The following is a 16987-nucleotide window of genomic DNA, read 5'->3' as shown; positions in this document are numbered from 1 at the left end:
ACTTTAAATCAGATTTCAGTTTTCTTCCAACCTCTACCATACATAATTTCTTTGGAAAGCATTTTATCATCCTTTTTATTTTTTTCTATTTTCTGTCTATTGCTACATTTGAAGTTACATTGGAACATTTGTTTTTTGTCTGTAATTTGCTTTAGGTGGGAAGTGTTGTGCAGTTCCACTGCAAAAAAGGACATCTTCTTCAAGGGTCTACAACACGGACTTGCCTTCCTGACCTCACATGGAGTGGAATTCAGCCTGAGTGCATACGTAAGTATAAGAAATTATAAAGGATAAGACTTTATATGCATTATTTTCCAAGTGTGAAAATAAATTTATGTCCATGTAAATGGTGAGTCACATTATTTCTAGGATTTTATAAAACATAATTCACATATATAGTGTTATTACTATAGCATAACCCCGTGCCCAGTGAGGAGCATTATTTTTCAAGAAGTCAGAAGGCACAGGGAACAGTTTTGTTCTTTTTGAAAAGCTCTTGTAACTGTGTTTAGTTTGGTCACATGGTCATTGTAGATAATGATGATTTTTTTGGTTCATAGAAATGCACCTATTAATCTGAAGTACTGTGAGATATAGGAGGCTCCAACATAGTACTGACTCAATCTTTTTTCACTTGTTAAACTCTCTGAGAACCTGAATAAAGCTAGAAACATCCATGAAAAGAAATATGCATGTATACCTTAACCAAATCATTGAATATTGCTTAGAATTTCCTTAAGCTTCTAAATGTGCGCTGACCATAAGTTGGAAGAACTTTCTAACCAGATTGAATAAGACAAAGATTAGTAAACAGTCTTTTATGAATTATAGTTAGAAATAAATTTTAGCTGGTGAGTTATCCTTTATTTTTCCCCTTCTTGCTTCCTCTTTTTAATCTCTTCCTCCATCTTTTTTGGGTGGGTAAGCAGGAATAGAAATACTCATCAGAAAGACATCTAGCTTTTAGGATTTCCTGAAGTCCAAATAAGTCCTGTGAATTTACTCTGTCCCTGTCAGAATTACCCAAATAATAATGGGGGCTCATGTGGATCCACAGTTTACTGAAAAGCAGTAGAACACTCCACGGGGAGAAGTCATGTCACATGCCTGGCTGGCTTATACTTAAATACAGCAAAATTCCCTAAAAGAGAATTCCTTAGAGTGTGTACATACTTTAGAACAGCTGTGTGGGATGTGACTAGACATTTCACAGTAAACCAAGATTCTTTGTGGAGACCTGCACTTGTCATATAATGATTTAAATGAAATTAAGTAGCTTCTGTTACTGCAGAGCATATCAGAATTTCTAATATGTGCATAATTAGGGTTAACAATATAGCAGAAACAGACTATTTGTGTTTATTTCCCCAATGAGAATGAAATTTTATTAACTGAGTTATATTAAATATAAGCCATATAACATTATTTTTTACATAATTGTTAAAATATTAGATATTATTTACAGTTTCGTTGTTTCTCCACTAAGAGAAAAATGGAAAAATTATTTTCCAAACAAATTTGTCCACAGAACACTCTTTCTCAGACAGGTCTATATTCATGAACACATTCTTAGATATGTCTTGTTTAGCAGGAGAATTCTTCATAGCATCTCTTTCTGACTAAGAAGGGAGTGGTTATCATAAGATGCAAAACAAGTAAACAGGGTCAGGGTCAAGTAGTGTCATAAGTGAAATAGTGGAGTTAAGACAGATTTAGTAATGGGTAAAACCATGGAGGAAAGAAGACAAAAAAATCAAATGAATGAAAAATTACTGCTAGCATATATACCTAAAATATGGCCAGAAAATGCCATGTGCAAAAAATTATTAAGTTGTACTTTCTATATTAGGAATATTAATAGCATAGCAACATATTGAATTGTGATTGAATTTAACTTTAGAAAACATGCCTTTTAATTTAAATAAATATAATAAGTAAAAAATTACAAATTAATATTTCCTAAACTGGTACAGAAAATCTGAGTTTGACAAATTTTAAGAGTTATCTTACTGCGGAGTTAATAGATTCTTTAAAATGCTAATATATACTGACTCTCCAGAATACATCTTTTATTTTTTTCTGTATTTATTTTTTAACATCCAACAGTGTTCCAGAGATGATTGTTAAGAAAATGCTAGTCTGTGAAAACATTTACATTGATAAGCTTTCTTTGAAGCATTGGAATATCTAAAGGTATATTTATATAAAGGCACTGTTGTTGTTGAGTCACTAAGTCATGTCTGACTCTTTTGCAACCCCATAAAAGAGTCAGGCTCCTCTGTCCATGGGATTTCCCAGGCAAGAATACTGGAATGGGTGGCCATCCAGGGGCTGAACCTGCATCTCCTGTTAGGCTCATTCTTTACTACTGAGTTACCAAGGAAGCCCGTATAAAGGTGTTAAAACACCTATAAAAATATATAATGATTCCAATCTCAAAATTTTTTAACATGTCTATAAAACTGAACAATTTTTTCCTTTCTTTAATGTAGCCCACAGCTGTAAACAACCAGAAACTCCTGCTCATGCAAATGTAGTAGGAATGGACCTTCCATCCCATGGGTATACATTAGTTTATACCTGCCAGCCTGGCTTCTTCTTAGCTGGTGGAACAGAACATAGAGTGTGTAGATCTGATAACACCTGGACTGGAAAAGTTCCTGTTTGTGAAGGTAAGTTTTCTCTATAAAAGCTTGCAGCAGAAGATTTTGTACCATCTTGGCTTTCCTCAGATATAAGAGACAAAAATTAATTAATTAATTAATTAACTTAGGAACAAAAGTAGAAGTGATGTAGTCATTTCATGCTCTGATTTTTTTCTTCTTACCTTTATTACTTTTCTTAGTTCTCTGCTCACAATAGGTGTATTAGTATTCTAGGGCCACCATAAAAAAGTACTACAAGCTGGATGGCTTAAAAGAATAGAAATTTATTATCTCACAGTTCTGAGGCCAGAAACCCAAACTCAAGGTGTCATCAAGGTCCTGTATCCTCGGCGGGCTCTAGGGAAGAATCATTCCTTACCTCTTCCTAGGTTCCTGTGGCTTCTGGCTATCCCTGGCTTTCCGTGGCTCCTAAAGGCCTCCTAAATTCTGCTTCTATTTTCACATGGCCTTTTTCCCTATGTATCTCTGCATGTCCTCCTCTCTTAGAAAAGCAGCAGTCATTGGATTTAAGGATTATCTCAGTAATATGTCACCTCAAGATTCCTACGTTTTTACATCTTCAAAAACTCTGTTTCCAAATTAGGTCATGTTCTGAGGTTCCTGGTAAACATGAATTTGGAACATATAATATTCAACTCACTTCAGTAGTGAAAATTGCTCCCAGCATTCCAGAGTTTATATCCTTCTGGTAGAGTAAATCTGGAAGAAAGTCTTTCCAAAAACTTGGTTAGGAAAGCAGTATCCAGAAGTCTGATTGTCACAGTTTTTAATATTATCAATCTCCAAATTCATTTCTCAGTCAGGATTATATGACAGTTTGACCATATCTAGGTGATGTATTTACCTGTGTAGCTGCTTTACTTGATCAGGACAATCTCCATCTGGACAAGATATAATGAGTTTACCAGAGGAAAAACAGTTTCCAGAAAAAGTAATAAAGGAAGTTTTTCTAGAATTCTTAATAAAGTCATCAATACATTTTTTTCAGGCCTTTAGTTCTTGAAGTCTTGAAGCATTCACAAATGTAAATGACTTTCTCCTTGTGAAATGTTTCCCTCTCTTTGCTTCTGTAGGGTGCTACAGATATTTTTTTTTTTAAGATTTTTCATGATAGAAATCCCTTCTATGTGAGATTCTTTTATTTACTTGTATTGTCTTTCTCCACTCTCCTATCCTTTCATCTGCCCTTTTCCAACTAGAATATAAGCTCAAAAAAAAAAAAAAGTCAGAAACTGTGTCAACATATTTACAAGTTTAATTTTGATCACTGGAGCAGTGCCTTATATGTGAAAAGTGTTTAATCAGTATTTGTTGAATAAATAAATATTTTATCTCCTCAAATTTCTGTCTGCACATTCTCCATTTCCTTTTTAAGCTTAATGTTTTCTATCTTTTCTAAAGCTCAGTTCTTTGTTTTATCTTCCTTTCACTGAGTGTTCTCTCCCTAGGTGATCTAATTCATTCAAGCCAATGAGAGTCTCCTCTATGAAGGTTATTTACAAATTAATATTTCTAGCTTATATATCTGCTCTTAGTCTCAGACTTATATTTTCAATTGTTTACCTGATATTGCTTCTTGAATTTCTCAAAGATATTTAAATAATACATGCAAATATAAACTCATCAATTTCACTTCACCATTGTTGTCTCTTGATGTTCCCTAACTTAGTGGTACCATCATCACATAATAAATAGAAATCTAGTAATCACCTTTGACATCTTCCTGTCCCTTTAAGTCCACCAGAATTTTAGTAGCTTTAAACAAAAAATAAATCTATCCACTTCTCAGTTTATCATCACTACTACAGCAGTTTAACTCCTCATTATCTCTACTGAGACTACTGAAATGGCCTTCTAATTTCTCTGTCCAAATTGATACCTACTTGTTTCCAAATTGTTCTCTATCTTGAAGCCAAGGTGATGTTCACCCAAATAACTTATCTTTAAAGCCTTTCAGTTCAGTTCAATTCAGTTCAGTCACTCAGTCGTGTCCGACTCTTTGCGACCCCATGAATCACAGCACGCCAGGCCTCCCTGTCTATCACCAACTCCCGGAGTTCACTCAAACTCATGTCCACAGAGTCGGTGATGCCATCCAGCCATCTCAGTCTCGGTCGTCCCCTTCTCCTCCCACCCCCAATCCCTCCTAGCATCAGACTCTTTTCCAGTGAGTCAACTCATCTCATGAGGTGGCCAAAGTATTGCAGTTTCAGCTTTAGCATCAGTCCTTCCAATGAACACCCAGGATTGATCTCCTTTAGAATGGATTGGTTGGATCTCCTTGCAGTCCAAGGGACTCTCAAGAGTCTTCTCCAGCACCACAGTTCAAATGCATCAATTCTTCGGTGATCAGCTTTCTTCACAGTCCAACTCTCACATCCATACATGACCACTGGAAAAACCATAGCCTTGACTAGACGAACCTTTGTTGACAAAGTAATGTCTCTGCTTTTTAATATGCTATCTAGGTTGGTCATAACTTTCCTTCCAAGGAGTAAGCGTCTTTTAATTTCATGGCTGCAATCAGCATCTGCAGAGTCCACAAGTCCTGCATATCACAGCTGCTTCAACATTGCAGACATATTCAGCACCTCACATGATTCTGGGCTCCTTTTGGTTTGGCTTGAAACTTTAATTCATTACCTTTGAGTCTAGTCAATTTTTATGACACCATGGGATACCTTAACAATTTTTTTACTCAGTTTTTCTTCCTCTTTCTTTTTTGGCCATGCCACAGAGCTTGTGGGATCCTAGTTGCCTGATCAGGGATTGAACCTGGGCCTGGCCTATAAAGGAGCCGAGTACTAACCACAGGATCACCAATGAATTCCCTATAATTTTTAGCTCTTAAACATGAAACCTATCTTAATTATTTGTCTTTAAGTAATAGGAACATACCCTTAACCCTCAGCTTCCATGTTGGAATAAATTATTTCCATGCTGATTTATGCCTTTAAAATAAGAAATAGGATGCAAAAATGTTAAGGCAGCATTAATATTCTCTTTGCCACACTGGATTCTAATGAAGATAATTATTAAAATTGTTAGCTGTGTTGAGTGGGGACTGAGATGCTATAGTGAACAGAACATTTTGGAGAAAATTATGATATGTCAGAGAATAAAACTGACAAGGCATCACATTGTGTATGTGTGTGTCTGTATATGCGTGTTATTAATTATATTATTTTGTAAATGTTTTTATTTCTTTTCATAGCTGGTTCCAAAATATTGGTGAAAGATCCTAGACCTGCACTTGGAACACCCAGCCCAAAGCTAAGTGGTTAGTCCTTTCAATTGCTTTTCTAGTGGTCATGGTTTCTAAAGGTGATCATTAACAAAGTGATGACCATTTATTTATAAAAATATATTTTAGCATGGGAAAATGATGCATTTTACTGTTTGGAATTTGAAATTTGAAAATGTATATTATAAGATGGTGAACCACATGTTAATATTCCAAAAATATTTTGTATAGTTCTCTCTATGAAATTTCCCTTCAAAATTATCTGCAAATAGTTATAAAATAATGGCAATGTTTTATTTAAATTACTAAAATCAAAATGAGGTTTATATATGATTTTTAAATGTAATTTTTTTAAAGGAACCAAATACACTTGGAGTTGAGAGTAAAAGTTTACCAACTTCTGGAACTTGTCCAGTTTATTTTCAGTGATTTGATTTAAAATAAATTATTTAATCATTAAACATAGGGAACTTGAAGTCCTACAACCATAATTTAATTCCCATTTTATACACTGCCTACCCTAAGACTCTGAAAAAGATACTTTCTACATCTGGGCCTCCATTTCTTTATCTATACAAAATAATAATAATTAGATTAATATGAACAAACTTAATATGAATGAACCAGAAATGAAGTACAAAGTGCTTAGTTCATGGTAGGGTCTCAGTATATGAGACCTGCTTTTTAACGTGTTAGTAAATATTATATTTACATGGTAGAAATGAAAAGCTACACATAGAATTAAAGCCTCAGCATCTAATCTTTACCTTGGAAATAGATTTGGTCAAGTTGTAATTAGCCAGGTACAATGTTAGAATGTAATATTTGTTGGTTTCAGAAGTTCTCAGTGTACATATGGTGAAACTGGACTGCCTACCAAAAAAAATCAGTCTGAAAAACTAATTTTTTTCAACAGTCAGTGAAAACAGACTGAATTTCTCTAAAGTAACCAATGAATACGCCATCATAAGAGAGAAAGCATTGCATGGAATCAGAAAACCACAATGGTCAATCATTGCCCAGAACTTTCCAAGAAAGATGCTTTATCTGGGAGCCAGAGGGTGCTCAGAAAAATAGCTCCAGGAGTATAACCCTAGTCTGTCTTCAGCAAAATATGGCCAGTGGCCACCAGTCAGGCTGACAATATTTTTTTTAAAGAATATGGAAGAACGAAACAAAAAACTCATATGTGTGATATAATATTTTAAAAAATTATTAGTTGCTCAGTCATGTCCAACTCTTTGCAACCCCATGGGTGGTATATATACATATAAATATTTCTCAACAGCCAATGAAATAATATATATTTTCTTTAAAGTTTCATGGGAAAGCTATGAGAATTGATCTATATCAAGAAATAAATATCTACATAAATTTCAAAGCAGTTAGTCTTATCTGACCATGATGCAGTTGAAAGTCAATAAGAAAATGGATAAGTGTTTGAAATGCCTCAGTGTTTGGAAATTAAGAACAAAATGAATACTAATGAATAACTTATGAATTGAGGAAGAAATTAAAATGGAAAATATAGCAATAGAGCTTAATTATGCTGAAAAATCTAAATATCAAAACTTGGGGACTAGAAGAGGTAAAGATGTGAAGGAAATATAAAGCTTTACACCCTTATATTAGAAGAAAAGAAAGCCTCAGAATTGATTACTGTCCTATTAAGAATATATAAAAAGTATAATGGAATGACAAAAATAAAGCAGAATTCAATACAATAAAAATGAACAAATAAACCAAAAAAATCTGAAGATATAATAAACAAATCTCTCAACAGAGCCAAAGGTAGTTCTTTTAAAAAATGTTCAAAGTGAAAAATTTCTGGTAAGATTGATCAAGAAAGGAACAAAAATTAAATAACATTTCAAAAGGAAATGTGAATAACTAGAGAATATACTGAATAAATTAATAATATATAACAGAAAATACCACACCACCTTACCTGTCTCCTGAGAAATCTGTATGCAAATCAAGAAACAACAGTTAAAACTGGTCATGGAACAATGGACTGGTTCAAAATTGGTATAGGAGTACATCAAAGTTGTATTCTGTGACCGTTCTTGTTCACCTTATATGCAGAGTATATCATGCAAAATGCTGGACTGGATGAAGCTCAAGCTGGAATCAAGACTGCCAGGAGAAATATCAATAACCTCAGATATGTAGATAACACCACCCTAATGGAAGAAAGCAAAGAGGAACTAAAGAACTTTTTGATGAAGGTGAAATAGGAGAGTGAAAAAGCTGGATTAAAACTGAACATTCAAAAAACTAAGATCATGGCATCTAGTCCCATCACTAAATGGCAAATAGATGGGGGGAAAATGAAAACAATGGCAGACTTTATTTTTCTTGGGCTCCAAAACCACTGTGAATGGTAAATGCAGTTATGAAATCAAAAGATACTTGCTCCTTGGAAGAAAAGCTATGACAAACCTAGACAACATATTAAAAAGCAGAGACATCACTATGCTGACAAAGGTCCATATAGTCAAAGCTATGGTTTTGTTAAAGCTACGGATGTGAGAGTTGGACTATAATGAAGGCTTAGTGCCAAAGAATTGATGCTTTCAAACTGTGGTGTTGGAGAAGACTCTTGAGAGTCCTTTGGACAGCAAGGAAATTAAACCAGTCAATCAGAAAGGAAATCAGTCCTGAATATTCATTGGAAGGACTGATGCTGAAACTGAAGCTTCAGTACTTTAGCCATCTGATTCAAAGTGTTGACTCATTGGAAAAGACCCTGAGAAAGATTGAAGGCAGGAGGAAAAGGGGGTGAGAGAAGATGAGATGGTTGGATGGCATCACTGAATCAATGGTCATGAGTGATGGTAGCTCAGTTGTGTCCAACTCTTTGCAACCCCATGGATGTAGCCAGCCAGGCTCCTCTGTCCATGTAATTCTCAAGGCAAGAATACTGGAGTGGGTTGCCATTTCCTTTTCCAGGGTAATGGACATGAGTTTGAGCAAAACTCCAGGAGATAGTGAAGGACAGGGAAGTCCATGGGTTCACAAAAAGTCAGACACAACTGAGTGACTAAACAACAGAAAATACATAATTGTCAATTTTTTAAAAGTTAGATATTGACAAGTTACTCAAAAAGTGTATCGTAACATAACTGATAGGAGAAAAATGAACAATACTATAAGAAATAAAGTAGTGGTTAAAGCTATTTCCACAAGAAAAAAATATGCCTCTACTGATAAGCTCTACAGAATTTTGAAGGAACAGAACAGATCATCTCAGTTTTATAAAAACTATTAAAGAAGATGATTTTATGGGTCCAATATAACTTTAATAACTCATGACATTATAAAGAGGAAAAATGATAGGCCCATTTGATGTAGGATTATACATTAAAAAGTCCTACTTAAAACCTTAGTGAATTAAATACAGTTGACTCTTGAACAGCAAGTGGGTTAATGGTGCTGACACTCAGTGCAATCAAAAAACCTGTATATAGCTTATAGTCAACCCTCAGTCTGTGTTTCTTCTTTACCCAAGATTCCTTTGTATTTGAGATTCTACATCCATGAATTCAGCCAACCATGGATCAGTATAGTAGTACTCTAGTATTTACTATTGAAAAAAGTCTGTGCATAAGTGGAGCCTCATAGTTTAAATCCATATTGTTCAGGGATCAACTGAACTACATTATCGTAAAGATGAAACCATTGACAAATTGTTTTAATCATAGATATACATAGATATTTTCATGATATTTAAATAATCCTTAAACATAATCTATCACATTAAAAAAGTAACATCACAAATTATGAACACCACAATACTTATACAGAAACTATTTTATAAGATTGAACATCTGTTTATAATTTTTAAAGAGTTTTAATAAATTAGAAAGAAAAAAGAATTTCTTTTACCTGGGCAAAAGTAGCTATAAAATTCTAGAGCAATTTCATCTAAAGTGGGAAAATGTTAGAAACATTTCATTTAAAATCATGACCCAGTGATTAGACTACCCCAAAGAAACGATAATTTGGCAGTGGTATCAAAGTCAGGAACATGGCAGTGCTATGAAGCCCATGAAACAAAGTTTAAATTCAAAAATGTCTTGGAAAAAAAAAAAGATTTTAATCATCACTGTCTTCCTCCTTTACATTGTGCTTCACATCAGCTTTAGTTGGATAACATTTTAGAGTTCAGAAATAGTACTGAATAAGTCGTTTAAATTTTTAATTTAAATCACATTTAAATCTCATATTAGGCTCAACAACAGAAAGTATTATCATCTCTGTTGTACACAGGGATTTAAACGGCCAAATGGTGTCTACCTCCCATCCTATCATGCCTCACATTTCTCAGTTGCGTGTGAGAAAGGTGGAGGGTGGTGGTGGCATGCTGGAGCCTCCAGGTAGAGTTTTGCTCTAGCCAGTTCTGTGCATTCTTCCAAACTCTGCATTCAGTGATGTCATGTTCATGGTTTTAAATCTGCAATTATGGAAATATATACTCTATAGAATCAGCAAATACTATGAATATAAATCAATTTGTAGATTTGTTTTCTGAAGTGCCAGTTGTTAAATGTTTACAAGCACATCAATAATTTATCCTGAAACAGTGTAGCTGCTGCCACTATCTACTTCTTTTCATTGCTGTGTCCTTCTGCCATTGGAGTTCTCTTTAATCTCTTTCAACCAACTTTCTTAATTCCCCTAAGCACCATGGACAAGATCACCAGTTGTAGCAGATTTTTGTTAAATATTCAGAAGTAGCAAAGAGAAATCATAATACAGGCCAGGGGAAAACAAACAATGGAAAAGATAAGAATAGCACATTTATTGAGTACCTACTAATTCACCAGAAACTGCTATTAGAATATCTTTCTCCCTTGCTGTTCCTCTTACCTCTCCAATTTGGAGTCTATTACCTCCAAATTCCAGATCTTTCTAGTGCAGGATAATTTAACTTGTCACTCCCTCCTCCAAAATTATTTTAGATATATTTTTTAAATTAACTGCTCTTTAAGTTGAACAGTTCTATGAAATATAAGACCTTTTATAACTAACACCCAAAAAAGATATCCTTTTCATTATACGGGACTGGAATGCAAAAGTAGGAAGTCAAGAAACACCTGGAGTAACAGGCAAATTTGGCCTTGTAGTACAGAATGAAGTAGGGCAAAGGCTCATTGAGTTCTGCCAAGAGAATGCACTGGTCATAGCAAACACCCTTTACCAACAACACAAAAGAAGACTCTACACATGGACATCACCAAATGGTCAACACCAAAATCAGATTGATTATATTCTTTGCAGCCAAAAATGGAGGAGCTCTATACAGTCAGCAAAACAAGACCAGAAGCTGATTGTGGCTCAGATCACGAACTCCTTATTGCCAAATTCAGACTCAAATTGCAGAAAGTGGGGAAAATCACTAGACCATTCAGGTATGACCTAAATCAAATCCCTTATGACTATACAGTGGAAGTGAGAAATAGATTGAAGGGACTAGATCTGATAGACGGAGTTCCTGATGAACTATGGACGGAGGTTCATGACATTATATAGGAGAAAAGAATCAAGACCATCCCAAAGAAAAAGAAATGCAAAAAAGCAAAATGGCTGTCTGAGGAGACCTTACAAGTACTGTGAAAAGAAGAGAAGCAAAAAGTGAAGGAGAAAAGATATACCCATTTGAATGCAGAGTTACAAAGAACAGTAAGGAGAGATAAGAAAGCCATCCTCAGTGATCAATGCAAAGAAATAGAGGGGAAAAAATATAATGGGAAAGACTAGAGATCTCTTCAAGAAAATTAGAGATACCAGGGAACATTTCATGCAAAGATGGGCGCGATAAAGGACAGAAATGGTACGGACCTAACAGAAGCAGAAGATATTAAGAAGTGGCAGAATACACAGAACTGTACCAAAAAGATCTTCACGACCCAGATAATCATGATGGTGTGAACACTCACCTAGGGCCAGACATCCTGGAATGTGAAGTCAAGTGGACCTTAGGAAGCATCACTACAAAGCTAGTAGAGGTGATGGAATTCCAGTTGAGCTATTTCAAATCCTAAAAGATGACGCTGTGAATATGCTGTACTCAATATGTCAGAAAATTTGGAAAACTCAGCAGTGGCCACAGGACTAGAAAAGTCAGTTTTCATTCCAATCCCAAATAAAGACAATGCCAAAGAATGCTCAAACTACTGCACAATTGCACTCATCTCACATGCTAATAAAGTCATGCTCAAAATTCTCCAAGCCAGGCTTCAGCAATACGTGAACTGTGAACTTCCAGATGTTTAAGCTGGTTTTAGAAAAAACAGAGGCACCAGAGATCAAATTGCCAACATCTTCTGGATTATCGAAAAAGCAAGAGTTTCAGAAAAACACCTATTTCTGCTTTATTGACTATGCCAAAGCCTTTGACTGTGTGGATCACAACAAATGTGGAAAATTCTGAAAGGTATGAGAATACCAGACCACCTGACTTGCCTCTTGAGAAATCTGTATGCAGGTCAGGAAGCAACAGTTAGAACTGGACATTTGAACAGACTGGTTCAAAATAGGAAAAGGAGTATGCCAAGGCTGCATATTGTCAGCCTGCTTATTTAACTTATATGGAGAGCACATCATGAGAAACGCTGGGCAGGATGAAGCACAAGTTGGAATCAAGATTGCAGGGAGAAATATCAATAACCTCAGATATGATGACAGATGACACCACCTTTATGGCAGAAAGTGAAGAAGAACTAAAATGACTCTTGATGAAAGTGAAAGAGAGTGAACAAGTTGACTTAAAGCTCAACATTCAGAAAGCTAAGATCATGGCATCTGGTCCCATCACTTCATGGCAAATAGATGGGGAAACAGTGGAAAGAGTGTCAGACTTTATTTTTTTTTAGTCCAAAATAACTGCAGATAGTGATTGCAGTCATGAAATTAAAAGATGCTTACTCCTAGGAATGAATGTTATGACCAACCTGTTGCTGTTGCTGCTACTGCTGCTAAGTTGCTTCTGTCGGATCTGACTCTGTGCAACCCCATAGACAGAAGCCCACCAGGCTCCCCCGTCCCTGGGATTCTCCAGGCAAGAACACTGGAGTGGGTTGCCATTTCCTTTTCCAGTGCATGAAAATGAAAAATGAAAGTGAAGGCGCTCAGTCGTGTCCGACTCTTCACGACCCCATGGACTGCAGCCTACCTAGACACCATATTAAAGAGCAGAGGCATTACTTTGTCAACAAAGGTCCGTCTGGTCAAGGCTATGGTTTTTCCAGTGGTCATGTATGGATGTGAGAGTTCGATGTAAAGAAACCTGAGAGCCGAAGAATTGATGCTTTTGAACTGTGGTGTTGGAGAAGACTCTTGAGAGTCCCTTGGACTGCAAGGAGATCCAACCAGTCCATTCTAAAGGAGATCAGTCCTGAGTGTTCATTGGAAGGACTGATGCTGAGGCTGAAAATCCAATGCTCAGGTCACCTGATGCGAAGAACTGACTCATTTGAAAAGACCCTGATGCTGGGGAAGATTGAGGGCAGGAGGAGAAGGGGACAACAGAGGATGAGATGGTTGGATGGCATCACCGACTCAATGGACATGGGCTTGGTAGACTCCCACAGTTGGTGATGGATAGGGAGGCCTGGCGTTCTGCGGTTCATTGGGTCGCAAAGAGACGGACACAACTGAGCGACTGAACTGAACTGAACTGAAGGTGCTTACCAAATCAAAGAATTTTTAGCAATACATTGTATCACATTTTTAGGTAAGGTCTCTTTTACATACAGAGCATAGCTTTGTAGTTTGAGGTTTGCGGATGACGTGCCACTCTTACGATGACTTGCAAAGTCCCTGAGCCAGGACTATGGATTTTTCATGATACTAACTGCATGTGTTTTATATATATATATGTGCATGTATATATATATAAATTTACTCTATAAAATACTCTACTATATAATGATATATAAGGCCCAAATAGTAAAAAAGTTTTCACTATTTTAACTGCATAATTATAAAGATAGCAACTAACACTTAGCAAAACTTCATATTCATTTAATCTTCCTTGTAAACTCTATGATAATTCTACATTAATGATAAGGAAATTCTGGTTTAGAGAGTTAAGTAATTTAGGAAAAACCGCACAGTTTGTAAATTTTAGAGGAGGGACTTAAGCATCAATACAAGCATTCTAGCTCCAGTGCTTGCACTTTTAGTCTTTCTACTATATTGCTTTTAAATTATGAAATACAATATAACAACTCAACTCATGAGTGCACTTTGTATTCATCTTCTACCATAGCTCTATTTGTTTGCTGAGTAGATTTCAGGGAATGTACAATTTGTAACTCCAGTCTCTGTGATTGGAGCAGTAAGAATTGTGATGGGTGTAGAGAAAATCAGGTAACAAATGTCAGTAACTTGTTAGAAAAAAAAGTCTTTTCTCCAAATCTATGTTATTCATTCACTCACACAAACAAGCATGGCTGTTTTGAAGAGTTGATACCTAAGAATGTGCTTTATTGTGATGTATAGGATTAGTGGAAGCTTTTTTCAGCCTCTTACCAGGATCTAAGTAGACTTTGACACACCTAATTTATATTGGTTATAAATTACATTACTAATTAATATAAATATAATGTATTATTTATTTGTATGCATTTAACATTAAGAATGTTTCTTCTTTGGGTGAAAATTTTATATTAGAACATTCTTTGATTATACCACAACTCATCTCTTTCCCATGAGAGTTCACCAATTCTAGTGACAATTCTTTTATTTCTAAAAATACTTGTAAACTTCAAAGCTGTGAGGAGCAAACCAAGGGAGCCCTGTTCTTCCTCAGGAGCACCTATTATTGAAATAACTGAGCTCAGTATTCTGTAAAGGAGACAAGGAGCATCCCTCCTGCTAGTCTTCCAAGGCTGCTCAGCAAGGGAGGTTTTAACACTATATCCTTCCTCCTGTGAGCCTATCTCTGCTGCTAGGAGAAGAGCAGGCATCCTGGAACTTGTATATAGACTGACTTGACTCAATAGCATAATTTTATTTTCCTTCTGAAAGAAAGATATTATAGGAAGCCAAATATAAGTAAATGACATTCAGATGGATTCTCAGTCTTAACATCTTTAATCAGTGTAGCTTATTTATCTCTCATTGATGATGAGGTATGTACAAATCTAGGCTATTATTATTTTGGCTTATTCTAAAAAGATTCAAAAACGTATGTGAAAAATTCATTTTATAATGCACCTTCTTTTTCTTGTATATTTAGAAAAATGATTATTCTATAAACTAATAGTCATTAATCTGATACTTCATGCTTATATTTATAGGGCACTGTAAAATTAATGTGTATGTTTAATTTGTTCACAGTTCCTGATGATGTGTTTGCCCAAAATTATATATGGAAAGGTTCTTACAATTATAAAGGAAGGAAACAACCCATGACCTTGACAGTTACTAGTTTCAATGCTTCCACTGGGAGAGTCAATGCAACACTCAGTAATAGCAACATGGAACTACTACTTTCAGGTATCACTTTAAAGAAAAGAAACATTGCCTTCATGCCTTTATTTCCATCATTTCATCATTTTTATTAGTGATTTTTATACTGTGAAATATTTGCTTTATTTCTGGTGGCATTCATAATTCATTTAGAAATAAGGCTTTCTGGTCTGATTGAGGCATGTATATTACTACACAAATATAAAACTCTGTGATTCTGAAATAAGCTCCCTCAAGAATATTTTTACATAACTAGAATGAAATAGAACAGAACTTTTAATTTGAATATAACTAACTGCTTCTCTATTCTCATAACACGAGAGACTGGATCAGTGATTTGCAAGCTGCTCTATCATCACAAAATCATGTCTTCAAATGAGACTGTTTAGGAGGACACTATAATCTAAGATAGAAAATGTAGGGCTGCTGCTGCTAAGTCACTTCAGTCGTGTCCGACTCTGTGTGACCCCATAGACGTCAGCCCACCAGGCTCCCCCTTCCCTGGGATTCTCCAGGCAAGAACACCGGAGTGGGTTGCCACCTCCTTCTCCAATATGTGAAAGTGAAAAGTGAAATTGAAGTCGCTCAGTCGTATCCGACCCTTAGCGACCCCACGGACTGCAGCCCACCAGGCTCCTCCATCCATGGGATTTTCTAGGCAAGAGTACTGGAGTGGCTTGCCATTGCCTTCTCCGAAATGTAGGACTGCTGCTGCTGCTAAGTCACTTCAGTCGTGTCCGACTCTGTGTGACCCCATAGACGGAAGCCCACCAGGCTCCCTGGTCCCCGGGATTCTCCAGGCAAGAACACTGGAGTGGGTTGCCATTTCCTTCTCCAATGTGTGAAAGTGAAAAGTGAAATTGAAGTCGCTCAGTCGTGTCTGACCCTTAGCGACCCCACAGACTGCAGCCTACCAGGCTCCTCCATCCATGGGATTTTCTAGGCAAGAGTACTGGAGTGGCTTGCCATTGCCTTCTCCGGAAATGTAGGGCTACACTACCTTAATTAGGCAAAAGGATCCCAGAGCCGTATCCATCTTCTCAGCCTTCTCAAGTTTCTTTGATCTAGTGCATACTTCCCTCATTATCTTTGATTACTCTGGTTTTTCTGACATTCAAATGTTTCCTCAAATGTCATCTTGTCAACACTACTCCTGATGACCATAGGTAAAGTAGCCTTCACCTTACAAATAGAGTCACTCTGTTAGTAATAGGCAGTCTTATTTCATTTTCTTCTTTTCATTATTTGAAAGTATAGCATACTATAGTATAACATAGCATGGCATGACATGACATGATATGACATGGCATGACATAATTTGTCTATACTCCAACAATTCAAGCCCTAAGAGAGCATCTCTTTGCCTTCCAGTTCATTAATGTACCTCAGAGGTTAGAAATGAAATTGGAGCAAAATTGGTCTCAATGACTTTGAGTTATTGTTCTCATTTAAAAATATATTTTAAAAGTATTGATACTGAAAACATGTAATATATTTAAACTTCTTGACTATATAGACCATATAATTATTAATAGTGAAATAATTTGTGGTATAAATAAAATAGGAAATAAAATTTTATCTATTGATTTTGTAAATT

General features: G+C 35.8%; 1 protein-coding gene across 4 annotated transcripts in view; it reads left to right on the top strand.

The window, feature by feature from the left end:
* CSMD3 (CUB and Sushi multiple domains 3) overlaps positions 1–16987 on the top strand; it is a 1369436-nt gene that overhangs the window by 1341224 nt on the left and 11225 nt on the right. For all 4 annotated transcript variants that reach the window (XM_088844606.1, XM_088844605.1, XM_088844604.1 and 1 more), the window contains 4 exons: positions 156–267; positions 2493–2672; positions 5881–5946; positions 15259–15417. In XM_088844606.1, coding sequence (XP_088700732.1) covers positions 156–267; positions 2493–2672; positions 5881–5946; positions 15259–15417 — 517 coding nt within the window. The remainder of the gene's footprint in view (positions 1–155; positions 268–2492; positions 2673–5880; positions 5947–15258; positions 15418–16987) is intronic.

Source organism: Moschus berezovskii, chromosome 16, assembly GCF_049115385.1.
Source record: "Moschus berezovskii isolate FMDL1 chromosome 16, NW_MosBer_1.0, whole genome shotgun sequence".
Classification (NCBI taxonomy): domain Eukaryota; kingdom Metazoa; phylum Chordata; class Mammalia; order Artiodactyla; family Moschidae; genus Moschus; species Moschus berezovskii.
The sequence above is the reverse complement of the archived record's forward strand: the minus strand, read 5'-3'. Positions and strand labels throughout refer to the sequence as shown.